Raw genomic sequence first — 27,494 nt, 5'->3', positions numbered from 1 at the left:
GACCTCAGTATCGGGGTTCGTTGCTCCACGAATCGATGTGCGCAAAAATTTCTCAGAATTCGTCGAGAACAAGTGGAGTTACAGGGGTTTGCCATGCACTTTAAGCGCTTTCTCTCGTCCCAACAAGTGCTCGGGAAGCTACACAGGGAGAGATGGCACAGGGTAAAGAAGTTACCCTAAAATCCTGAGCAAGCACCCATCTTACGGTGAAGGATAATCCGACAAGATTTGGAGGGGGGCCCTTGCTCGGTCGCGGATCAAAATTCAAGGTGGCAGCGGAAGAGCCACTAAAAATAATAAATGAACAGCCGTGTTTTAATGAAATGTTATGTTGAATACGCATGCATTCTGTGTTTTTATTCGCCCTTTTTGAGCAAATAGAAAGAATGAATGACGCAGTGAAAATTGCTGGAGGGGAGAGAGGGGGCGCTTGCTCGGGATTTTACGGTACATCAGCATGCATCAGGACCTTGAGCGTGCGTGACGAAACACGATCGCTCTCCCCTGTTGCGATTTCTGTTTCATAGTGCGACTCACTCTGTAATGTTAGCAGACTATGGAGCGAGGAGCTGGCACAAGGCAGCACCCTGCAAGAAGCACATCTGATCCAAGCGCCGCTCTTCATCTATGTCGGCTTTCTCCAACAGCATGCTACCTGCTGTTCGCCGTCAAACCGCAGGCACTGGCAGCTCCGAAGAGAGTAAGCCAGGTCTCTGTACGAAAAGAGGTTGCCTGAGAAAATGGCAACTTCTCACTTCGCTTCTAAAGTCTATTTGCCGTGCATGACTGCAAGATTTAGCTGAGATCTTCATAGCAGCGTCTGCTTCCCGTGGCATGTGTTTTCTCACAAAGCTCGAGGGATGCTTCATGGCCCCTTTAAAGGAGACAAAGCATCACAACTCTGGATCAAACAAATAAAACATTGGGCTCGGTACTCTCTAACTAGCTGTGCCTCACAAAGTTGAGGCCCCATAGAACCTTACAGATATCTGAATATTGTAAACAACTGAAACATGTCATCAGTCATTGAATTTCACACATTCACTGAGCTTAATGAAACCATAGTGGATCTAACCAGCATAATTTCTGGGAAGGCTATCCATGTGGACAGCTTTGATGTTTCATCTCGTAAGGTGAAACACTGTCTCAAGTGGGCAATGAGCACTAGCCGCTTTGGTGGAGTAGTGTAAACAGCTGCCTCATTTAGCTACCGTTTGTGTCAGTGCTGGCATTTCTGATTCCAGAAAAAAACTACACGGTCTAGAAATGGGACCTCATACATGCAAAGTCATGCCCTATATCTTGTTTGTTGAATACAAACTACATACTAAAGTACGAATAATGATTAGTAAGCTGGTACATACTATATGTGCTAACTCAATCACAGTTTTGAGTGCCTCACGAATGCAGTGGTGCTCATGTGAGCAAAATCTGCTTGTATTGCTATGTTTTGGTATTATTTAATGTCACTGAAGTGCAGCTTGCATTCAGTGTCAAGCAAACGATGAGCGGTTGTTGTACCTGCCAATGTAAACAAGGGCACCTCTCATTGCTTTGGTCTTCACTTTGCAGCAGGATAGGCTGTACTGGGCTACCAGCATTCTTGGCGAGTGGCTCAGATGGTGGTGGGTCAGTTGTGAATGGTGATTAGTGGGTGTCGAATTTATTGACATCACAGCTTTCACTGTTTGAGAGCTTTGAAGTTGGGGTTGTATGATGCAGAGGGGCCAAAAATCGGCAGCGTCTAGTAGCTAATGGCCTTTGACTATGTCAACATCGCAGTTGTCACTGATTTGTATCTTTGAAGCCATGGTTTTACAATACAGAGCAGCCACAGATCATCAACATCTGCTAGCTGTTCACCTTTGCCGTTTTTGTTCTCTGCACTGGCCAGACTGGCATGCTTTGTGCACTTCCCCAGCTTGGACATTCACCGATCGTTTGTCTCTCCCAGGACTCCAATATGTATGAATACACCTAACTTTCAAAAGAAACAAATATTCAACAACTTCAAGTATTAAAATCTTGCATTGAATATGACTTGAATACCACGGACAATTCAATTCATATTCAAAATGTTGCCTTTTAAAAAATTTTAACGGAAAATGAAGATCAACATCTTCTGGTGTAACTGGATGACCATTGAACAACCTGTGCGAGATGTGTTTGACCAAAGACCCAGATAGAAGAAAACCATCATGTGCAAAGAATGTGCTGTTGAAGTTTCTTGACATAATGTGCACTGGGCCATATCCCGAAGTCACGCAAGCAATCGATTTCACTTTTGCAACAGCACATTTGTCTGAAAGAGCCTTGAAGCTTTAATCGTGAAAGGAAAGTGTGGCTGAGACAAGAACTTTAAGGTACATTAGAAGGATCATTAGGCCCTTCGACCTGATATTTTGCATCCTTTATTATTCTTCAAAGGAAGATTTATCGTTCTGACTATGCTTTGATCACCATAAGCAGACATCTTTTTTCATGTAGGATACATCCGATAAATCAAATCATTGACAAGACTCGAAGATATGAGTGGTTTTCACGTTTTCATGCATAAACTTCTTCAAGAGGCACTGATGCTTGCCACTAAAAGAACAAACTAAAATTTATGGCGGCTATCATTTGGCAGATAGAATTCTGGGTTGTGATTTAACACGATGATTCACTTGTTAAGTAATTAAAATGCTAATGAATAGCATAGCTCATCCCACAGACATTTTCACTTATGCATATGTGATTCGTCACAACATTTTTCAAGTTTTGGAGTGCCTAATATATGTGCACTCGGATATACCTTGTAATGAGAACATACATTATTATGTGGTGTTGCCTACAATGTCAATAAAAATTTTTGTTTTGTATTTCCAGGATGCCGTTTTACTATGAGCTCAAGATCTTGTTTGTTCTATGGCTCCTGTCACCTGCAACGAAAGGATCCAGTCTCCTGTACCGACGCTTTGTTCATCCACAGCTTGTTCAACGTGAGCAGGTGTGTTCCAAACACTGTTGCCTTGACGCTTGATGTCTTTGTTGAAGTCTTTCAACCAGTCGGGAAAGATCGCTCGTGACATCCACGCCTTTGAAATGGCCACATACTTTACCGGAATTTGCTTCGTCTCCTGGACTGGGCACTTTTCCCGATAACCAACGGGACCTGTTTGTCACTGCCATTGCTGTTGGCAAAATGCTTTGCTTGCCTCCGGGGCAGTCTTCTCCTTTAAGCGCTAGCGTGCGATTAGGCAGCGTCTGATAAAACAGGCCGTTTCATCAGCGTTATAAATGTCTGCTGCCTCGTAGTGGCTCAAAACGCCAGGCAGCTCCTCGGCCACCCACAATGCACAAGCATCGCTGTCGGCAGAGGCCGACTGACCGCTAATGATCTTCCCAACAATTCCGTTTTGGCTCTTAAATCCTTGCAGCCAGCCGTTGCTAGCACTGAAGTCGTCATGGCCCAGGATGCAAGCAAAATCCTTCGCTTTTAGTTGTAGGATGCCGCCACTTATGGGCATGTATCGAGTACGTGTGTCCAAAAACCACGTAAGCACGGCTTTGTCCACGTCGGCGTACGTTGACAACTTCATCCGTTTTTTCGTCGAGCTTGTGCCCGACTCTACTGCACTGCAGATGCTGTCTTTCTCACTTAAGATAGTCGACAGGGTGCTGGCAGGAATGTTGAATCGCGCAGCGACGTCTTTCTTCTTCTCGCCAGCGGCGACCGCATTCACGATCGACAGCTTGTCCTCGAAAGACAAAACTTTACGCTTTCTCACCGAACTCATTTTCGAAGCGAACAATCACCGTGAGAAACGCGCAGTACGCACAAGCCTAAAAAAGCAAACAAAATCAGGTCCACATAACAGTGACACCTGGTGTCACGATGCGTAAGCGGGAAAAAAAAGGGGGAAAAGACTCAGATCTGCCACAGAGCGGTGTTAGGGGAGCTAGCGGCTTTCATCATCATCATCATCGCGGCACACCGGATCAACTGCTCTGGCTCACTGCGCTTGCATGCGTTCCTCTCACGATCGCCGCTTGCTTTTTTTCAGCAATTGCAAAAGTTACGCATTATTTATCCATACTTTTGGCAGATCTACTGCTCAAAATAATGAATGATGAGCATGGAAAATCCGTTACACCCACGTCATTTGCCGCAATGCCTTCGTTACATAGAGGTAAAAAATACATGGGCTTCTATGGGGATGGAGTTGGGGAATGAAAAAATTTCTTTACATCCAGCTTTAACTGTATTTGCTGCTAATTCACGTCTGTATGTATGAAAAGTCCACTAAGGCGTTCAGGACATGGAGGCTCCTGCATAAAGGCCAAGTAGACGGTCATGTCCTGCTATCACAGGCTGCTGATACGCAATGACAGGGAAAATGAATGCTGTGATTGCATGAGAAGGCCGAACGAGAAAATTATGCTTCCTGGTCTTGTAAGCTCACCTCTTTTTGGTAATATTGGAGGGAGTTTAAGTACTTCCTTCACAGGAGTGGTGTATTCTTACAATACACACAATGGGTTGTGCCTGTAGTGTTTACCTATTTCACGATGCTGCAGACAATTTAGGACTTCAGAGGCACATAAAAATACTGGAAGTCTTTGCATCGTCATTCAAAATTATCACTTTGGGAGCTGTGTCTTTGATTATATAAACATTTGTAAAGATACAGTGCAACAAAAAATAAGTGCAGGGCTCACAAATTGAAATGTGGCATCGAAACTTAACGACTGGTATACACAGTAGCTTAAGATGACTACATCATGTCGCTACAATCTAGTCACTAAAAGTAATGTTGGCTGCGATGGAAGTGCTTCAGTCGAAATTACAGCAATGTGACACAAACTGAAGACTGTAGAAACAGAAGTACATGCATTACTTATCCCTAAATTGTTGCATTTCTGTCTTTGAGTACTGTACATTAAAGGAGAAAATGGTGCTCAATATTTTGATTACTAGTATTAGAAAGTATCAACGCACAAAGAGCTCCTTTTGAAGGTAGTGGCCCTCCGGAGTCTTGAGCGGTCTGCTCGAAAGGATGCAGTTTTAACAAGTGGGCTCTCCTGGACCATCTTGTTGGATCTCCCCAAAAGCAGGCAGAAGCGTGGCCTGTTGGGCTCCCTTTTGAACCATCATCTGATAGCAAGACAACAGCTTAGGAGGTCTCACAGGGACACCTGTGACTAATGTCTGATGTCGCAAGGTAGCCACTTCTGCGCTATATGTTCACTTTTGAGGCAATAAAAATGTATGAACACGCAAAGAAACCTTGAGACTGTAGGCAGTATTTTGCTGTAGAAGTAAAAGAAGAAAGGAGTCAAAATTAGGTATGTGCCCTCTTGCTTATATGCTGCTTTATATGACACAAATGAATTAACCCTGTGGATTTATTATTATACCTAAAAAAAAAGACATTGTTTATATGTAACTATATTTTTCTCTTGAATGTGCTAGCACCTCCAGCAGCAGTTACAGAAGCATGTGGACTGCAATGACGGTGCTGTACAAAGGCATGCTATAAAATGACTGACTACCAATTTTTATGGCACCTGTTTTTTCTGTAGTGCAAGGGAAAGCTTAGTATTGAAGTGCCCAATTTACAGTTGTAATGTGAAAAACCAAGTGGAATGCTTCCTTATCAGAATTTAGAATCTGTGAGAATGGAGCCATACACTGGAAACAATGATATGCTAGCATAATAGCGATGATATACCAGTATTGGTGGGAAGCAGACATATGCTGCCATAGCTGTACGAAAGTCATAATTTGTTTTTGAAGTGACGTTTCTGAAGTTCATGTTTTCTGTAGTGTTGAATTAAAGACCACAGAATTCAGGCCCTTATGAACTTGTGCATGAAGAAAAATAGTCATGTGTGCTGCCATGCAATGTGGGATGCCACAACTTGCCACTGGTCTTTCATTCTGCTTGTTACCACAAAAACGGTCACTTGTTACCATAAACTTTTTTGCCTCGTAATATGCATCTATTATGCCTATGCAATAAACAAATTGCACTCTTATACTGGAAAATGTTGGGGATTAAATAGAAGCTGTATACACACGCACTCAGCCCAATTTTATTGCATCCATTCTATTAGCACCAAGGCTGTGTATACCAAATGGTGTGACATAACATTCCTTGCAATTTTCTGTGCCAATTTGAATATAATTTCTAGTTAAATTGCAAACAGCATGCTCAATTGTATCACTATAATTTACTGGCTTTTCATTAATACCAACGTCTTGTGACACGTTTTGAACAATTGTTGGTTCTTTTAGCACCAAGGGAAGGGCATAGCAATGCTTACATTTTTTGTTGAGTGTCAAGGAATGCTTTATAGTTGGTATTTAGTCCGTCAAGTTGCTTATTTTTACCCTCTACTGCAAAAGCTTTTAACGCACCTTTTTTTGGCAGCCAGTGCATGCACTGAAATGCGGCTTAGAGATATTCATTACAACGCGTCCTTCACCTGAATTTCATGATGAACAGTTCAGTTGTATATATGTTTAACACCAAGAACTCTTGCAGTGAGTTTGTCCCATTTATGCAGCTTATTACTGCATACCTCAATCAATAACAAAATGGACTGTAAACAAACTCCTATTGTAGTCATTTTGCTTGCTGCTGTTGCAATGGAAAATACTAAGTAGTTCCTACGCTGTCTTTTTTGCAGGACATAGATGAACTGATCGAGAAAGCGAAGGAGCAAGGCTACTCTACCATGTTGCTTCTGGGCAGCCGTGGTCTGAGCTATGCCACCAGCGTGGTGCTTCAAACAGCCATCAAAGTAGGCACACATCTGCTTGATGCATGCAACATGCTAGGGCAGAAAACTGCTGTTTCACGTGATTTTACTCATTGAAAGCTTGACTAACCCGCAATTCCACACAGCTATTGACTGAAGCCACAGTTTTCTTTGCAGTGAAAGCTCAAGGGCTATAGGAGGTCAACTAGAATACCGTTGAACCTCATTGTAATGGAGGCATATTGAACAAGTAAACACCTTGTATATCAGTGGTATTCATAATAAGTGTACATGGAGATATTTGCTAAGAAAAAAAAAATCTTCGAACGCAAACTACCAAACAAAGAGTGTGTCTTCAGTGGGTCACCAAAGGATCTCTTGCACATTGTGATCCAACTCAATTTTATAAGGGGTGCAAGCCATGGCTGTAGAGATATGCTTAAGAAAAATAAAATCACAGTTTCACCACAAGGGCAAAGCAATGAACTTCATCATAAAACAGTGCACACACACACATACAAAAGAAGAAGGAAGAACTGACGACGCGAGTGCTGACTATCAACTGTGCTGTTTTATGATGAAGTTTGACCAATTCGCCCAAATAGCTACCTTGCTCGAGCAACAAATCGTAATGTTATACGAAGTGAGGCTGCCAGCTAACTCTTTTTGGATCCTATCTCGCCTAACTCTACAAAACGCTGGGGTAAGAGAATACGGCTGCTCCAGGGAAAGATGCTCTTTCCGCACAGTCTCTTCACGTTGAGAGCGCAGCACATAGAAGGGTACATGAGCCGCCAGCTGATGGCTGCCGAAATAGCGCGCGTGTCAGCGATCATGACTGCGCCCTTAGAATCATAGTTCAAAGTTGCTGCTCAAGTCACACCCCCTCCCTCCCTCACGTCTTTTCATTCTCGTTCAAGAAGGCCGGGGCGTTTCCTCTCTGCTTCGATGGATGCGCGAGGGGATGTTATCAATTTGGACTTTATACAGGACACGACGGCAAAAACCCGTCAAGAGTGTCCATATAATTGCTATCGCAATAAAAAATGTAGAAATGCTTTGCTATTCCAGCACTCGGCATGCCCCCGTGCTTTCTGTCATCTGCCCTCTCCATGCTGCAATAGTACACAGGCCCCTCGAGCTGTGTGGAGGAGGGGAGAAAAGGGCCCATAGCTCATGGTGCAACATGCTTTGTCATGGTACCCCATTTTGCTATAGCTTTATAACTATTTTCATTTTATTTTTCCTCTATTTGTGATAGAGAAATAGCTTTTTGGCAAAACAGTGTGCGCATGCTCCGTATAGGAAATAAACACTGGAGACTGGGAGTACAATGGAATATTGCTACACCCTCTCGTCCTTTTTTTTTATTTTTTATCTTTCCAAGAGTGTTATTTCAGCAACGGCTTGTGCAGTGCAGCTCATATGGAACATAGCAGCTAGTACATTATCAGCACGGTATTCCATTTTTGACAGGAGAATAGCAAGCGCAGCGTTTCCAAACAAAGAAATGCAAACGAGAGAGATGATTACGCTTTGTGGATGGCTCCTAAGTGTGTAAACTGTTTCCGAGTGCAGCACAACTTTGTCAAGATTCGTCAACCAAAGTTGTACTTTTGTGCCAGGCAACACTTTAGAAATTTTATTCACAGATGTCATGTTCATGGCATTGCACGTCTGGTTCATGCCGGAAACTTGCCTTACAATTATACATATGCTCTAGGGGCAGGTGGTGGCGCTACAGAACTCGTGTAAGTGCCACAGAATCTATTGTTCTCAAAATCAGTTGGTAACTGTGTTTCAGATTTTCGCTCCCGAAGTACATATTTTGAGGCACACTCAAACACAAAGAATGCATTCTTTTGTGTAGAGGTATGAAAACATGTTGATAAATGGGGCCTTTAAAGGACTTCTGAACCAATTTTCCAAGTAATCAGCAAATGACCTTGGACTTTATCGCCTCACGAATTGAGTGCTGCAAAAATTTCTTGAATCCATCAAGAACAAGCGGAGTTACAGGATTTGTTGCACGTTTTAAGCACTTGCTCACTTATCTCGTTTCGACAAGTGCGCTGGAAGCTACACAGGGAGGGGAGGGATGACACAGGAAAAAGAAGCTGTGCCAATGCGTGTGTGATGACTTTGAGTGTGCGCCATGAAGCGCGATTGCTCTCTCTCTCTCTCTCTCTCTCTCTCTCTCTCTCTCTCTCTCTCTCTCTCTCTCTCTCTCGTTGTGATTCCTATGCACGCCAGTGTTGCTACTGTGTAATTTTAGCACTCTATAGAGCACGGTGCCAGCACATGGCGACACCCTGGGGCAAGAAGCGCATGTCATCGAAATGCTGCTCCTGAATTATGTCGGCTCTCAGTCAATAGCAGCAATCTGCTGTTTGGTGGCGTACAGTGGGCGCCCTGCCCACTAAGGGAGTGAGAATGAGGCCTCTGTATGAAGAGAGGGCACTTGAGAAATTGGCAACTTAGCACTCCGCTTGTAAAGTCTGCATGCCGCGCACAAGTACAAAATTTGTCTAAAATCTTCATAGCATTTTTTGCTGTTCAGAGAATGCGTTTTTTTTCACCAATCCCAAGGGGTTGTTCGTGGCCCCTTTAAGAATAACACTGCTGGTAGTGCAGGTTGTGTCGACTTATTCAGGAGAACAACAAATTTCAGCATTGAATTGTCTGTCTGAAGATGATATGTAGAGTTCTTTAAGTGAAGAGGACACTAATGTTGGGGATGTACTTGTTGTGTGACAGTGAAATCGATGGCGATGGTGATGCCTTCAGCAATGACACAGCAAGGCAGTGGTGCAAGGACATGGTGCATGATTTGTGAGAAAACACTCTGTGTGATCTTCTACTTTGTGCAGTATCACACAGTCCGCAATCTTCCTTTAGTGAAACGTGCAGGCAAACATAGATTTTTCAGTTTTTGTGCCTTTTACACAACATTTGCCTTTTGTTGGACTTCATTCTTCCAGTTCCTCTAGTGCCTTATTTTTCAATATTGGTTGAGGATTTCAAGAAATAATCACATTAAACATCATCTGCTACATTTTTGTGTGAACTTCCTAGGGAAAGGTATAGCTATTTTGAGTCAGAATTTGGGATAACAGCATGGCACAGAAGGAGTTAAAGGAGTGGTGACACAAAAATTCGGACACACTATGACTGTTCAATCACACTGATGGGTGCATATAGGGGCCATCTGTACAATATCAGCCGCAAATACAGCATAAAAATTGTTTCGATTGAGTTTTGAAGTTCGTGAAAGTGCAGAATCGGAAATAGAAGCAAAAGGCGATGATGTCATCGAGCAGGGCCTTCTTGTAAACAATGTGCATCACGAGTTCTGGTCGAGTTACCGGAGGTGTGTACGAGACGGACAACGCTGGTAGCGACACCTGATGATGCATAACCTAACCAGAGACCTACAAAATAACATTGCAGCGACTTACCCGCTTCCTGACTGTGTAAAGCATTAGCAGTGAGATAACTAGCAACTCACAGTATTCTCTCTGCATTTTTTTCTCGACAAGAACAGCAACACGATGGAAAAAAAAAAAACAAAAAAGATATTGTAGTTGGACAAAACGCCACAAGATGTTGCTACACACTCCGTGGCTGCTGCTACTGCCGCAGCCGTCAACAGCTCCAGTAACCAGGTATCCGCAAACGTTAGGAAGCCTACAGACGAACTAAAGCTCTCTGCTGCCAGGATCATATTGCATAGTGGACAGATAACTGCTTCGGCCCTCCGATGTGCGTACGTGGGACTGGTATGCCTTGAGAAAGCGGCGTTGCCCGATATAAATACGAGTCAGTAAAGCCTACATTACTTCACTTGCACGTTACGCATAAACACTGTTACAGAGCGCCAATGTTGTGATTTCACTGCTTCCTTTGTCACCTCTCAACCTGCTACTTTACGAATGATCGGAGCGAAAATTTTTCAGCACTTCTAATGCTGCGGCTACTCCAAGCCTCACGGAAAGTGACGCCTCAGTTGAACGACGACAACAAGAACAAAATTGCCGCTACCGACGAGATTCGCAAAGTGAATCGAGCTTTTCTGGCCGATTTTTACACTCCTCCCAGCTCTTTCGTCCATCGCCGCACTAGATAAGCAGCGTAGTTTTACGATAGAGGAAAGAAGCACTCTCAACGCTCAACACCATGCTTAACACAGCAGACGAAACAGCAGCGCTGACAACATTGCAGAAGCTGGCCAGCGACGTCACTGGCTCTCGCGGTCACCTGATAGTATTTGTTAAAGGGGCCCTGCAACACCTTTCTTAGTTATATTGGAATAGTCTCATTATTGACGTATGACTCTTCACGAGTCATATGCCGCAAAAATTTTTCGAATCCGTCAAGTCTAAGTGGTGTTACCAAATTATAGAGATCACGTTCCGCAGCTTTCTCCCTCAACTCAACGCAGCGAGCGCGCGGAGAGCTAGGCAGCGAGTCGAGGGAGGGAGCGCAGACGAGCGAGGCTCCGCCCAAGAGCGCCGGCGGAAATTTTTTCTTCATTTTTTTCTCTCTGACGTCTGGGCGCAACCACGTGGTCTGTGCTGCCACTTCCGGTCGGCTTGCGTCGTTCTCGTCGAGCGGAGCCGTATCGCGCGTGCTTGAAAACTGCACGTCGGTTTGGTAATGTTGGGTGTGCACCTCGAACGCCGTAGTGTTTTCATCGCTTTGCCAACCATGGAAGCAAACCTGCGCGCTCGTTTGGAATGAATGACAGCCGAGATCGGTTTCGGCCCATACTCCGATACACCGCCTCGTAAGACGGCACTGGTAGACGACCCCGAAGCGCCGCCATTACCGGACGGCAGCATTGTTATCGGAGACATGCTGCACGGCTGCCTCGGTCGGTCATGAGAACGTGCCGACGATGCAGTTCCCAGCTGACGAGGCAACACTCGAACGGCTGCCACTCTCAACAGCAACCGGCGATGGTCAAAAGCACAGAAATATTCACGTTTTCGGCACTGCGCATGGCGAAGAAAACGTAACCACGCAACTACGAGCAGATGAGCTGTCGGTGAGACCGGAAGTGCTAATATTAATGTTTGTTCGGTGTTTTTAACGCGATAACAGAATATAAACATACATATTATCTACTTATTGAACTCAAAATTAACAACGAAAGTAATAATGAGGGTGTTATCGTGATTATAACATCAGCCAATGGTGGAACTGCCGACAATCGCGTCATATTTTGCGGACTAATACATCATTTGTCGAGAGAAGAGGGAGCGATTTTCAGCTGACTTTGAGAATTTATTGTAAATTCCAGGCCGTGCGCATCGCTATGATATTTGGCTCGCGTGTTCTCGGGAGCCTCGACTACCGATCGGCAGCGCTTTTTGAGCATGCTCGAAAAGTGTTGCAGGGCCCCTTTAACGAGTTGGCCGACTACGTCATGAAGCCACCGAGTGCTTTTCGAAATCGAAACTGCCTCCAGTCGTAACATACGAGCATATAATGAAACATTCGTCTTGCGTTGGGGCAAATGAGTTTCGTTGCCACTATTAACCAGTCAGTAGCCATTGATTAAGAGCAAAAAACAGAGGTTCACAAATTTTCTGTCACCACTCCTTTAAGTGAAGTGGAAGTGGTAGTTGTGGGGAATGAGCAGAGAGGGTTGACAGTTTGTTCCTGGCCAACATTTGCTCACTTTTTTCTCATACACAGAGGGCAGATTTCCTTTGGATCAGTTGAAGTAGTTCCTGACGTTTCGAATATACCGTGACACTAACAACAGCCATTTTTGTTGGTCGGTTTCAGTTTTTAGTGTTTCGGTTACATGGAATGCAATTTTGTTATCCGCATTTCCTGGATGTTCGGCAAGGGGGCTGCACAATTGAGAGAAAATGCTGCTATCTTTTTATTGTCAATTCTTTACTTTTGGTTTCTTGCTTCCCCAATTTGTGAGGCATGGGACACAGAATGCTGTTTGCTTGGTGTTGAATGGCAGAGGCCTTGCTGATTGGCTTGTGTGATGGTGTTTTAAACAACTCACATGCCATCCTTTTCAATTCTTTTTCTCAAGAACGCGACACCTTGTGCACATGGAATATGATGGCCGCATCACTGTTACCTTTGCTTTTGGGCTGTCTGTTTTCCTGAAACACAGAGTACCAGAGAACTACCTAAACCTAATCCCGGCCGCAGCGGCTGCATTTCCGATGGAGGCGAAAATGTTTGAGGCCCGTGTACTTAGATTTAGGTGCACGTTAAAGAACCCCAGGTGGTCGAAATTTCCGGAGCCCTCCACTACGGCGTCTCTCATAATCATATCGTGGTTTTGGGACGTTAAACCCCAGATATTATTAACTACCTAAACCTTCCAAAACAGTCTTTGGGTTCCTTGTGGTCACAAGTTCATAGACTGTGTTTTGCTGCTGGTGAACCTTAGAGCACACAGCATCGGTGCACTCTTTAGACAGCACTATGGGTGTTTGTATCCTGCACACAGCTCAACTTCATAAAATTATATTGCTTACAGTATCATGAAAGGGTCACCTTGAAGGTTGGGTCTGTTGCTGTCGTAATGCACGTAAACAGAGGGGGGTATACCGTAAAGGAAATTATTTACATTACTTGATATTTATGAATTGCATTGCTGATACAGTAGCCTCTTGATAATTCAAACTCGAGGGGACCGCAGGATCTTGTTTAAATTATCAAAAGTTTGAGTTATCAGCAGTTCTCATAAATATGACTCTGGGCAACATACTAACTGGCGTTGTACTGTTTATTGTTTCTTAAGGGCATAGAAACGTAATAGCCAGCTCTGAATGATTGCCAGTAAAGTTTTTAGATGGCAGTGATCATACTAGCATATACACGCGTGAGTAATTAAGGGACAAAATGTGTTGTGTCCCCCAGCAGCAAATTATTTGAACAATTTTGTTCGTTCCTTGAAGGTTAAATTAAACTGTAGAACTTTATTATGTTGACTTTTTTAGAGAGGATAGAGCTGTCATACTATTTTTTTCTCATAGCCTATCCTCCATGGGAGAAAAAGCAATTAGGCATGTAAAGGAGGTTTTTAAGTGAAAAATAATTGCTCATGTGAAATAACGTGTCTGAGAAGATGTTCAATGAATTTGTCACTGAGTGACAGACACCAAATCTTGTCTGTTCAGAACATTTCAGGTCTAATTCTTGGGGGCTCTGTATGTGATAATAGACCAACAGCATGAATAAGTAAACTGTGGATTTAGAACAAAAATTAAGGTTGTCTTTTTTTTTTCTTTTTTCCCCCCTTGATTTTCATTTTTCCCCCGTGATTTCAATTCAGGGCGTGGAGACTCTTCCCCAGGCAGAACCAAGCGAGCCTTTGCCAGCTTCATCTGCTAACGATTCTAACCGCAATCGTGACAGGCGTCGCTGATTCTTGGGGTTTCGTGTGCGTGTGTGCCAAACGGCTTTTATGCTTTGACCAATTGCTTGCATTTTATTTTACAATAAATGTACATTTTTATTGGTTATTGTAGCTGCTTTTGTTTCCTTTATTGGAGTTTATTTTTACTGCTTTGTTCTAACCTTTACCAGTGCACATGCTGCAAATGCATGCATACTACATATATTTGTGCATTGTGATGGGCTAATCATTGGTTGAGAAGGTGCTTTCAAAAGAATGAGGGTGGAGGCTTAATACCACTTAATATTCTAATGAAGGGTCCTCAAACTTAAATCTGTGCTACCCATAGGTTCTGTGTATGGCATCTTACGGTTCCACAAGTGGTCAGAATGATTGTGACCATAACTCATTTCTGTTTATCCACTTCCGCAATTCATCAGTGTTAAAAAAATATTGTGAATTGCATTTTGAATTTAATGAGTCATTCAATTCTTCACTTGCACTCAGTTTGTGAGCAGCAGGAGACCCATGCAGCAGCTGCTGCACGGCACTCATCATGCGCAAATTGCGGGTCCGTGGTGGTCACACATCGAACACTTCTAATTCGTGCTTGTGAGCGCAATTTGGAATTTGTGAGTGGTTTTCAACTCGGGCGAGGCATCTACTTGGTCTATTCCTTTTAATCACATATCAAGCAGGCCTTCAAGAACAGAACCCTTTGGCAGCAGATATAATAACATGAAAAAGTGAAATGTTGAGTCTTTTCATAGCATGTAGTAAGTGTCGTAGTCATTCATTGGAACACAAAACAGGAATTATGTGGATAATGAAATAGTAAAAACACACTAAATATGATAAGAGGACCCCAACAAACTACATACAAGAAAATAGAATTTACAGTTTATCGCCTTGGTGTTGCTGCGGCTCCAATGTCAAGTCGCATGTTCAGGTAGGGTCCTCGCTGGGAAGTTGGTGGTGTGGCTGCTAAAGCCATCAGCTGGACCGTTGATCTGGCACAAGAATGACACCGATGCAGGGTTGTTGATGCAGCTGTACTGCTCCTTACTCTTGTGCACTCTATACGGGGTATAGTCGTAGGATGTCTGGCGAGCCGTCGTGAGGGCGTCGTCATTGGGCCAGCGCTCTACTCTTGATCGTGCCCACACAACTTACAGGGTGTTGCTGTGTAAGCTGGGTGACATTCTTCTCGGTTCCACTGCTACCAGTCTTCATGCAAAAACCATGTCTCCACTCCAGCTCTTCCGCTGCTCTGCTCGTTCCAACTGTTTTGCCTTTTGCTTTGTCCACTTCTTTGTCGGTCACATCGTCTCTTGTGCGCATTTCTCGCTTCTTCCTTTGTGCTTAATATTCTCTTCCCTGTCCTTTTTTCAGCACTACGTCTTTCTCTTTTCTGTATTTCTTCTTTTGCACACCAAATTCTATTTTTGCTCTTGTTCTTCTTCTTCATAGTTGCACTTTTCTTGTTCACTTCATATTTTCCTCATAATTCTATTTAAACATGACAGTAAGCCAAAGTGCAAAGCCTTATGCGCATGCAGCAGTTAATAAGCTGCATGTGTCTGTGTTTCAAGGATGTCCACATCATGCGCTCTCTCAGTGGCCACGATGTTCTGCTACAGAAATTTAAACCACAGCTTCAATTCCCAGTACTGATGGCCACACTTGGGTAGACGTAGAATGTGATTTAAAAGAAAGCTGTGTGCCTATACACAATAGTGCTTAATTCCATATACTTGTTGGCAAAATTAGTCTCGAGTCGTCGGCTGCAACATCTCTTGTACTCCAGGTGTTGATTTGGGATGTTAAAGGAACCCTGACAGCCAAATTTTTGTTTTTGACATTTATGCTTTAATTAGTTGATCTGTGTCTGACAGTCCCGAAACTGAACAAAAAATGCTCTGATGTATCGTAATTAATACTAGCATCGTTAATTATGACCAATTTTGGCGCCACTTCAAAACGCCCACCTGATATTGTAAGAAACTAGCGCCCCACCCCAGTGGAGCCGTAAGATCACATGCGCTTGCTGACGTTGAGACTGCACATTTTGAATCTGCGCCCCTGTGGGAAAGAATGAGATGACGTGGGTGCTGCGGCGGTATGAGTTAGGGTGTGACACAGCAGGCGCGTTCTTTGAAACGATATGTGACACACCCGCCTGCCAAGCAGAGTGCCACCTCAGAAAAAAAAAAAAAAATTCTTGCTGTGGTCCCTAAAAAGCCACTGGCATAAGCAGCCAGAACCACCTTGATAAAAAGCCCAACAACAGAGTGAGGGGGCAAGGAACAGTAGCCCCGATAGGCCGCCATTTGTGACATTGTGTGTGCCCCACAAACTTGTCTGTGACGTCGACAATACTCACTTTACTCGTGGAACGTCACACAAGGTCCCCGACCCATGTCATACTTGTGGTAATGTCGCAAGGTGCTGCCAACTCGGATAAGCGCTGTGTCCTAGTGTCTTTCTTTACGTCCTCATGTTTCCTTGTTCTGAAACAAGATATGGAGTACCAACTAGCCCACCAGTCGGTTTTAAGCAGTCATGTTCACTTTAACACCAAATTAAATGTTTTAAAGGCAGCATTCGCCACTAATAATTGGTCAGAAGTGCCCGCGTATGCAAGAAAATCAAACAACACAAAACATTTTGACGGCGGCTGCTGAGGCTTACATGATTATTTAATGATAAAAATGAATGTGATTGTGTTCTAAGGAAGGCAGACGCTTAAAGGGGCCTTCTAACACTTTTCCAAGTAATCATCGAATGGCTTCCTTAAAGGAGTTTATTGCCTCATGAATCGAGTGCCGGATAAAATTTTTTGAATCTGTCAAGTACGAGTGGAGTTACCGGGATTTGTCTCATGCTTCAAGAGCTTTCTCTCTCCTTTTGTATCAGTGAGCACGCTGAAAGCTACACAGGTGGGAGAGGATGACAAAGGGGCAAGAAGCTACATCCGTTCGTCAGCGCACGTCATGAACTTGAGCGCTTTTCTTTTTCTTCGAATGCATGGCTTACTTTCAGTGTGATCACAAGCACGGACACAGGCATGTGGCGGCATCCTGTGGCAGCTGCAGTAACTATGCAGCTCACAATGCTCAAATCATCGAACGGCCATGGACTTCATGTTTATGGCATCATTTGTTGAGAGAAGAGTGAGCGATTTCTACCTGACTGCAAATTAATTGTAAATTCCAGACTGCGTGCTGTGCTATAATGTGGACTCTCGTGTTCTCAGGAGCCTCGACTACCGACCGGCAGCGTTTTCTGACCATGCTGAAAAAGCGTTGCAGGGCCCCTTTAAACTACATCGATTAAAGAGTACACTGTGATTAACCAAGATGAACTTAGAAACGTGATGTGAGCATTGCTGTGGAATTGTGCTGTCAATTTTGACCATTTTTGATTGCACCTGTCAAATACAGCGAAAGATAAAATTTGAATGGTATATAGGGACAAGTTCAAAGTAGCATTGATTCCATGCGTAAAATGTGCCATGATTACATCAGTTGGACACTTCTGACAACTGTCTTCACATCGATGATTGCATTTGAACTAGACAGCAGTTCAAGGGAAGATCAAGCCTTGAAGAGATCAGAAATCGGAATGTGTAGTAGCCTCGTAACTCACTGGAGTCTAGACTACCGCGTGTTCAGGCTTAGCGAGTCGCAGGGCCGCGTCCGCCGTCGCCTGCTTACGTGTAGTGCACCGTTCCACGCGCACTCAGCTAGCAAGGGCGTCAACCGCTGCACAGCAGAATATACAATGTTTGAGCTAAGAACACAAAAAAGCACTTTATTGCCTTTGGAGGCACCCCAATACACTGCACAACGTGGGGGACTGAAGGGTTCTATGCACGGATGTTACACAAAGGGGAACTGGAAGCATGTCTCAGCTGGCAAAGGCTGCTTTAAGACACCGCTCAGGAAAAAGTTTCTCGGGGCTATACTGCGCACTCTCTCAATGACCACTGGGCCTGGTCACGAGAGCTATGGCAAATCTCTGTACGTGTGGGCCTCCGGCAAGTGCAGATCAGCGTAGTACGACCATGCACGAGCACCAGGCAGCACTCTTTGGCTTAGCGTACACAACCGGATCTAGCACAAAGGTATACATGCCAAGGCACCAAAGGCAGGCAGCAGTCCAGCGATTCCCAAAGGGGTTATTGGACAGGAAGGTAAACACGTCCCAGCGTGGCTCGGTTCACACAAAATCTTGTGACTCTGAGACTGCACACAGCGCCACCTTGAGAACCGGTGCATGGCAAATGGTGGCACCACTTGCCGTCGTGGGTGAACGGCAGAGGGAAGGGATTGAAACATCCATGCAGAGGTTTCGAGTGCATCTCGGATCATGGGCGTCGGCAGGGGGGTGCAAAAGGGGCACTTGCCCCCCTCAAGACACACCAGCACTCTCCCCCTCTCCCAGCCGCGATGCAACACAGGCTTGCACCCCCCAAGACAAAATCCTGCCGACGCTCATGCCTCGGATCCGCACAAATGTCCTGGAGGCAGTGTTTCGACACGGGGACCTGTCAGTGCAACTGTTGCTCAGTCGTATAAAGGCATAATTTGCCGCTAAAAAGACACGCACAGAAGAAGACACGGGCGGCACTTCCAACTAAATTTATTTGTGTCAGGACACAGAGAATATATACTGAGGTACAACGCATGCACCTAGAACCAATCATATCTAATAGGGCAACCAATGCTCAAGAAATCTAATCTCCTGTTTGATATGTTTGGTTTTAGGCTCATGCGTTGTATTTCAGTATATATTCTTTGTGTCCTGACATAAATAAATTTAGTTGAAGTGCCGCGCCCCTGTCGTCGTCCTCGTCATCTTCTGTGTGCATCTTGTCAGCGGCAAATTATGCCTTCATACTCTCACCAACCACGCCAAGAACAAGTTCTTCTGTTGCTCAGCTGCTGTCTTTGTCAGAGAAGCAACTATTGCTCAAGTTGCGGCTCTGATGAAGACATTCCCTTGTTGAAAAGGCTCCAACAAGATTTGCTATTGATGGCAGTAGCTTACAGCAAAGCTCATTCGAACAAAGTCTTCTGCTTTTGGAATGCTAGAAACCTGTGTACTTAGATTTAAGTGCACATTAAAGAACCCCAGGTGGTTAAAATTTCCGGAGCCTTCCACTACAGCGGTTCTCATTTCTCATAACATTATTGTAGTTTTGGGACATAAAACCCCGACAAATATATTAGCTGCTGTTGGAAGGATCGCATTGCGCTATGGATTTGCTGAGGAAAGTCGCACATTACGGGCACAACTCCATATGCCTGTGCTGGCAGATCCGAGCTAGTGATTTCTTTTTCACAAGTCTTAAACCACACCCGTGGAGTGCCACCAAGGTAAAAAAAGAACGTTTGCAAGTGTATTTGTTGGATCCCACCTGTTATTTGTACCAATACATTCACATAGGCACAACCATTCATCAACATTCAAACCATCTGCACCGGAGAACATGACAGGGTTGCAAGGATGTGCAATCGTGATGAAAACATAGTAGCGATAGTTGCAGAGGCCGCCACTGTCGATGAAGCGTCATGACTAGAGACCGGATTTTAGGCAAATACCTATTCTGTTCCTTGCGCTCCTATCGCGCTATTTTGCTATGTGAGCATGAATTAGAAATTAAGAAGGGCTTTTGTAGTGTTTTTATAGTGCCTATAAATGCCTGTTTTTGGCGTTCGTGCCTAAATGCTTACAAATGCCTATAAATGCCTATTTTCAAAATTGGCGCTTATATGAACGCTATTTAGCCTCAAGTTTCGCCCCCGGGTGCTGTTTGAGACCATTATTCATGTTACCGCGTAAGATTGACTGTTGGGCACTCTGGTGTTCAACCTAGTCCTCTAGTTCAACCAACCAACAACCGCTAGCAGCAGTGAAGCGGGACACGCCGGCGAGCATTCGCCGCCGCGCTGACATGGCCCGACCGGTTGGCGAATGCGAGACTGCGGAGAGCAGAAAAAGAAAGCAAAATGTAAGGTGCACGCAGCTTATGTTTTGTTTGTAATTTACTTTTTAAGGTGTTCACTGTAGTAGCATAGCCAGAAATGTTTTTCAGGGTGGGGGGACGGGGGACAACGATACTTTATATATGTTCGTGCATGCGTTTGTACGTGTGCGTGTATATACACACACGCAAAACAGCAAAGTTTCGGTGGAGGGGAGGTTGAACCCCCCCCCAACCACCTGGCTACGCCAGTGGTTCACTGCCAGGGAAGAAAATGGCTCTACGCAATTCGACCCGGCCATAGGAGGAATCCCTCCCTTCTGGTCTTTTAGCAATCTGGCTGTCTGCTCCTGCTCTGCCCTTCTCAGTCATGCCGGAAAGACACTCAGGAGTGTGTTGTTTCTACAGTGGACACTTGACTCACTGTGCAGAACACGGGAGTGCGAACCATGCGGGACAAAGCACGCTATGTTCAAATGTTGGCACCTTTGTGCCATCTTAAGCAATAACATTTGTTTTCCTGTCGTAGATGTAGGTAGAGGTCGCGCACGTATTCGCTTGAAATTATTCGCATTTATGTGAAAATTTATTGTGCCTATATTTACGATTTTGTAAGCCTAAAAAATTGTTTTGCCTGCCTGTTTTTGGTGCCTAAAATGAACTTTATTAGTGCCCAAAAATCCGGCCTCTAGTCATGACCAGGCGGTGAGGTGAAATTGTTGGCGTTGCAACCACTGCAAAGCTTCGTGGTGGGTGTAGGGAATGTCGACCTCCACCAATGATGTTACGCGTAGTTCAGGAAAAAAAAAAGGTTATTTACGTAATATACTCAATGTTTTTCTTAGACAATACAGATTTTTTTAAAAATAAAAATGCTATGACAGCCAGGCATCTGTTGTTTTCACATATGAACTCTACATAGGAGCAGAAATACCTTGCCACAGCTAAAGTTGTATTGCCATGGTTAACAAAAACCACTTAATTAGCTTTTTAATTATTAACTTGAGGGTAGTTTATATGAACGTGACATTTTATGGGATATCCATTTCTTAGAAATTCCCAAAAACTCGCGTAATTTGAGATATTAATTGAAATTGAAGGCCCCTATCGAGGTGATATTGAAACTGAGCGCACCGGGTGCGCAGGAAATTCCACCACTGTGTTACATCAGACCAGAACTTCACCTGACAAACTGAAAAAAAGGCATGTCACAACAGAATCTATGCAGGAAAAAAGGGCAAGTTGTCTCAAATACGCAAGTGGAGTGCTTATTTATTGCATGTGATGTGTGAGAAGCGCTGCATTGGCTGCCCCCATGTCCTGGAAATTGCGGTTTTCTTGGTCAATGTGTGCAACATTTGGTTACTGTGTGAGCACGAAACCTCACACACCATGAAACAGTGGTGCACTTGTGTATTTGAGATAACTTGAAGTTTAAACGTGAAGTACCGGCCTGGCACGCTCGAATTCAATATCGCCTGGATCAGGGCCTTCAGTTTCAATGATTAATATGTCAAATTAGATGCATGTTTTCTTTTTTTGTGTGTGAGGATTTCTAAAAAATGGGTACACCCTCAATTGGCGTGTCCAACAACTCGTCTATATAAACAACTGTCCTGAAGTTAATCATTGAAAAGTTAATTAACAAGTTCCTGTTACTCATTAAAAAAAATTTGTAGGCGCGGCAAAGTATTTCCACCTCTATGTAGACTCTGTGTGTGAAGACAACAGATGCCTGACTGTCATAGCATTCCCCTGCTTTCACAAAATGACGTCAGTTGGAAGTCTGCGCTTTTTGTCTGTGTCTATGTTCACGTTTTCGTCCAGTCACACAGTTAAACATTTCTGAATTCCTATGTTTCAACAGTAAAAGTAACCTTGTATGCATCTTCTGTTGCACTCGCACTATGCTGGGACTCTTACCGTACCATACGTATGCACATTTGCTATGGTAGTGTCTATGCAGGGAGGTTTTCCGGTGCCCTTGTCACTCCCAGCTGTGCACAGGTATTTTGTTGGGTCAGTGGAGCAACATCGATGCTGCTTTCGTTTCTGCAGGTGACATGCACTTGAAGCAATTACGTACAAGGAGGCAGTAGCAAACAGCACTAAGATGCATTTCTGTGTTGCCTATTAAAAGTGTACAGTACCTGTTACACTGGCGCTACATGTCACGTGCAGCCAAGCAGATAGTTGAAGATGCCTATGACGACAGGATTATTGGTGATAAGTCATACTTGCGCATTTGTTTCTGGCTGCTATCACGTCCACGTGCATTTCCAATGCTTCGCGCCAGAGTCGCACTCGTTTATTAGGCAGCGTTTGGAAACAAAAAGGCATAGCGGGTTGTTGGCCACAACTCAGCTTGATGGGTGCAGTCGGCATGGAGTGACCGCATGGCAGTGCATTCCGTTTCCTTTGCTAGGTGGCATTTCTTGACACCACTTACAGTGCTATCTATATATGGCAATGCACTGAAGTGGTAGTCATTGGTCAGCCAGCCTCTACATTCAAAAATTTTTTTGTGGCATAGTGCAGTGTTGGCCACACACTGAGAGTTGGGGGTGTTACTCAAAGGGGAGTGCTTTGCTGGCAGGGGCGAGGACGGGGGTGCTGCAAACACGTTTTTGGAGAGTGTGGTTCACAGAGGGACTCGTGACAATGTGCGCCCTCTGTGGAGACACTGACAAAACGCTCAGACATGTAGTCCTCGAGTGCAACAAGGTTCTCTCGCCATCTGGCACATTGGCACTACCCATCGCACCGGGCTTCAGGGTGGAAGACGGGGGAGAACTGCAGCAGGTGGTGGAGGTGACGAAGAAGCGCCTTGAGTACTGGTGGCAGCGCGGAACACTACGCGTTTAGTACCTACGGTAGTTGTTCATTTCGGTTTGAGAAACTGTTCATTAGCCAGTTTGATGACTTTCCTCTTTTTTTCCCTCATTTATTTATTTATATATTTTCCTCGGTCACGCCGGTTTTGGTGTCACCAAACTACGGCAACCCGTTACAAAGGGGAAGGCCACCACCATCATCATCATCATCAGTTACATAACTATGCCAACACTGTCGTGATAGCACAGCTTTTTTTTTTCTTTTCCCCACTGCTCACCAGCAACGTTTTCACATGAAAAGTCACCTGGAAAAGATAATTCCCTCTCGACAGATGTCTGTTGGTCCTTCTTTCATGCAGGAACCAGGTGTATGTATGCCCTGTTCACGGATTTGGTTAAGTCAAAACTGAGGTGGAATGTTACTTAGCCATATCGCAAAACAGTACATGGTTTTCAATGGAGCTGAGATTGCCAAACCTCTATATAACAAATCTTTTCATGAAATCTACAAGGATTTTATGAAAAGATTTGTTATATAGAGGTTTGGCATTATATAATGTGCTGTATGTAAATATGTGTATGTAATATTTGTCTTCTATGTAATTCACTGCAAAATAAATCATTTCTTTGAATAACATGCTGCTCCATAGTGATAATATCATAATAAGAATAATTGTTCACATTTAAGCCCTGAAACCACAATATGATTATGAGGGACACCGTAGCGGAGCGCTCTTTAACGTGCACCTGAATCTAAGTTCATCGGCCTCTAGCTTTTCGCCTCCATCAAAGTGCAGCCGCAGTGGCTGGGATTCGATCCTGCAACTATCAGGTCAGCAGTAATATTAATACCGTGCAATGTGTACATGATTCATAAGTAGAGGCCGGATTTTTAGGCAGTAAAAACGCTCGTTTTAGGTGCCAAAAATAGGCAGGCCAAACATCGTTTTAAGCCTCCAATATCGTAAATATAGGCACAATAAACTTTCGCATAAATGCAAATAATTTCAAACTAAGAGTGCGCAACCTCTATCTACGACAGGAAAAAAAATTTATTGCTTAACATGGCACAAAGGCGCCAACAGGTGAACGTAGCCGTGCAACTGCGCTTTGTCTCGCACGGTCGCAGAACACGGCTTCTCCCGTGTTTTGCACAGTGAGTCAAGCGACCACTGTCGAATCAACACACTCCTGGGTGTCTTTTCGGCATGACTGAGGACAGAGCGGAAGCAGATAGCCAGACCACTAAACGACCAGAAAGTAGGGATTCTTCCTCCATTTGGCGGGGTCGAATCGCGTAGAGCCAATTTCTGCCCAGGCAGTGAACCACTGGCGTAGCCAGGCGAGGGGGGGGGGGTATGTATACACACACAAACACACGCACGAACATGCATAAAGTGTGGCGGAATCCCTCCCTCACCGGAAAAAAATTTCTGGCTACGCTACTACAGTGAACGGTTAAAAAGTAAGTTGCAAACAAAACAAAAGCTGCATGCACATCACTTTTTCTTTCTTTTTTTTTTGCTCTTCACTCTCCTTTGCACCAACGGCTCTCCTCGGGTTCGCATTCGTCAATTTCTCGCACCATATCAGTGCGGCGGCAAATGCTCGCCGGCGTGTTCCACTTCACAGCTGCTAGCGATTATTGCTGGGAGTTGGTTTAACTAAAGGACTAGGTTGAACCCCATAGCTCTGAACAGTGTTGCGCAGTAACATGAATAACGGCCTCAAACTGCACTTGGAAGCGAAACTTGAGACTAAACAGGGTTCATATAAGCGCCAATTTTCAAATTAGGCATTTATAGGCATTTGTAAGTATTTAGGCACGAACGCCAAAAATAGGCATTTATAGGCACTATGAAAACACTGTAAAAGCCCTTCTTAACCCCTAATTCATGCTCATATATTAAAAGGGCGCGATAGGAGCGCAAGGAACAAAATAGGCGTTTGCCTAAAATCCGGTCTCTATTCACGAGTTAGTCACTCCCACTGACAATGCTTCACTTTTTGTAGATGCCAATGGGAATTGAGTCTGCCTGATCCTTTTTTTCTTGGTACTTGGATGTGGGCGCGAAAAGACAAGGACGAAGGGAAGAAGACACACACACTGGCGCTACTGACAACAAAAAACGTTTATTTTCATTCACCAAGCCTACTTTATACCTTTTTTGCACACGACATTCAAGTGACCACTAGCAAATAACATGAAAAACCAGCAATACAATCAACAACATGACAGGGTTGAAAACCTCCTATGACGAAATTGACCGCTTCTGCTTAACACATGCGCAGGTAGTCTAATTCTTTTTTGCTCAAAGTTAGTGACGTTTTGCTAACACAACTTTCGCCAAAATAGTCTATCTGTTCAGCTTGGATTACTAATCTAGTGATTTCGGACTTGTTCTTGCCAACTACAACAGTCTGTTCAAAATTGGGTCGGCACGTGCATTTATGGCAGTGTAGCGCCAAAAACCCGTCAGGGGGAGTCTTGCCCACTTTGTTGCTGTGCTCTCTGAGCCTATCATTGAGGCAGCGGCCGGTCTGCCCAATCTGCCCAATTTTTTTTGTTTCTTTCTTTCCTTTTTTTTTTTTTTGCAAGACAGTTAAACATTGCACTTTGCTTGCATGTAAGAACGCGCTTCGGAAGCATTTTTCTGATTTAATTTTCTTTGGGATATTGATGTATATATACATTCTTATACAGTAAAACCTCGGTGATATGAATCTCGCTGGGTTACCAAAAATATTCGTATCATCCGAAATTCGTATCACCAGAAAAGATGGAAAATCAGTATGCGACAAAAGGAAGTTGGCATACGCTTTGATTTAGTGTTTTTCAGGGCCGCAGCGACGTCATGAACAGCTCTGAATGATTGCCAGTAACGTTTTAGGCGCGCAGCTCCTCTTAGTCTAACCTTGTCACGTCTCCGTTGTCCGGCGTAAACGGTTCTCCCGTATGATGCAATAGATGGCGCTGTCTCATAGAAGTACATACAAACTGCAGTTCAGGGACGATATTCTAGATGGCGCTGTACACAGTCTGTGTCGTCATGACCATTTCTCGTCTCATTTCTTAGATGGCGTTGGTCCAATAGTATTGTGTGCAATATGGCGCTTGTGTGAATCGACACTAGATGGCGCTGGAAGTGCCGCTGCTCTCCGATTGGCTGCGCGGGGCTGCGCGGGGAGCGAGCGCCTCTCTCATTCTCCTGGATCGTCGCCATACGTGTCGGATCGTTGGCGGAGCATGGACGATGCGCAGCGGCGGGCAGCCAGGCGGATCCTGTGACGGTGCGCGCCAAGGACGCCGCTGCGAAACAGGCTCAACGAGAAGCGAATCCCGAGACCATGATTGCTTCAGGAGCTTCGCCCAAGCTCTTCATCATTCACCCGTGGATATGCTGTAATTTTTTTAGACGTCAGCGATCATACTTGCACTCGTAAATATACGGTGCATGCGCGCCTGTGTAATTAATGAACCAGATGTTATGTGCCTCGTGACCGCTAGTAGCCCCTTCCTAATCTTACTACGCTTTCCGCATGACACGAGAGTACTGCGGTGAAAGTGATTTAAAAACGCTTTGCACACGATAGATAGAGGCCAAGCTCTTTCGCCAAGACCCTCCGCTTCGTCTCTTGGAGTCTTCGTCCACCTTTAATGGGACTTCATGACGGACCCGCAGCCCACGTTTCAGTCTTGTCTCATAGAACGTCTGGTCGCGGGGACATGGCTTGCATCGACGTGGCAGGCACGTGTTAACACAGTACAAACACGCTGCTGCCTCGAGCACAGGAGCACGAGTCAACGCGTCGGGAAAAAAAAGCACGACGTCAACGTCACCTGTAACCTAAACGCGAAGGCGCCTGAAGGACTCCAAGATTCGTGCGCACTATCTCGGAGGCAACGACGCACTGTTCATGGTCGCGCAGCGCGCATGCCCGCGCCCGCGCGTGACTGCCGGGTCTTCCGCGACAGCGCGGGCAGCACCTGTTCGTACCTGTGCGCTAGTGTACGTTCGTATCAAACGTCGCAGGGTGCAAATCGCATCGCAACAACCGTACTCCAATACATTGCAGGTTAATGAGCTTTGGCCGGGACCACAGAAAAGTTCGTATCACCCCGAAATTCGTACGAGCCGTGATCGTATCACCGAGGTTTTACTGTACATATACGCAGCATGACGGCGGCGATGGCGACGGCAAAAATCAGCCGAGACTGTCCATATAATTGCTATCGCAATAATATATGCTTTTTCCTGTAATGTATAGCTTGTGTTTATATTTGATTTTTAACAGCTGGCCTGTCTTTTATGTTTATCAGCTATGTAGCTCTGTGGCACTGCATATGTGTAGGCTTTGCCAAAGTGCTAGACCCATAGAGTTTCCAATAGATGCACTAGAGGGAACTCTGGTGCTAGTGTCTATGGGAGCTGCAACGCATGGCGCTTCAGCCAGCATGGGAATAATGAGTAGTACACGGATTTGTCTAAACTTCGGTCTTTCAACTCCGTTTGGCTCTGCGTGGCCTGCATCTGCTTTGTCGCAAGAC

General features: G+C 44.6%; 1 protein-coding gene across 5 annotated transcripts in view; it reads left to right on the top strand.

The window, feature by feature from the left end:
* Positions 1–27,494, top strand: part of LOC119379178 (receptor expression-enhancing protein 1) — a 70,727-nt gene that overhangs the window by 12,036 nt on the left and 31,197 nt on the right. For all 5 annotated transcript variants that reach the window (XM_037648388.1, XM_037648387.1, XM_037648389.2 and 2 more), the window contains 2 exons: positions 2,869–2,989; positions 6,676–6,789. In XM_037648388.1, coding sequence (XP_037504316.1) covers positions 2,869–2,989; positions 6,676–6,789 — 235 coding nt within the window. The remainder of the gene's footprint in view (positions 1–2,868; positions 2,990–6,675; positions 6,790–27,494) is intronic.

Source organism: Rhipicephalus sanguineus, chromosome 1, assembly GCF_013339695.2.
Source record: "Rhipicephalus sanguineus isolate Rsan-2018 chromosome 1, BIME_Rsan_1.4, whole genome shotgun sequence".
Lineage (NCBI taxonomy): Eukaryota > Metazoa > Arthropoda > Arachnida > Ixodida > Ixodidae > Rhipicephalus > Rhipicephalus sanguineus.
The sequence above is the reverse complement of the archived record's forward strand: the minus strand, read 5'-3'. Positions and strand labels throughout refer to the sequence as shown.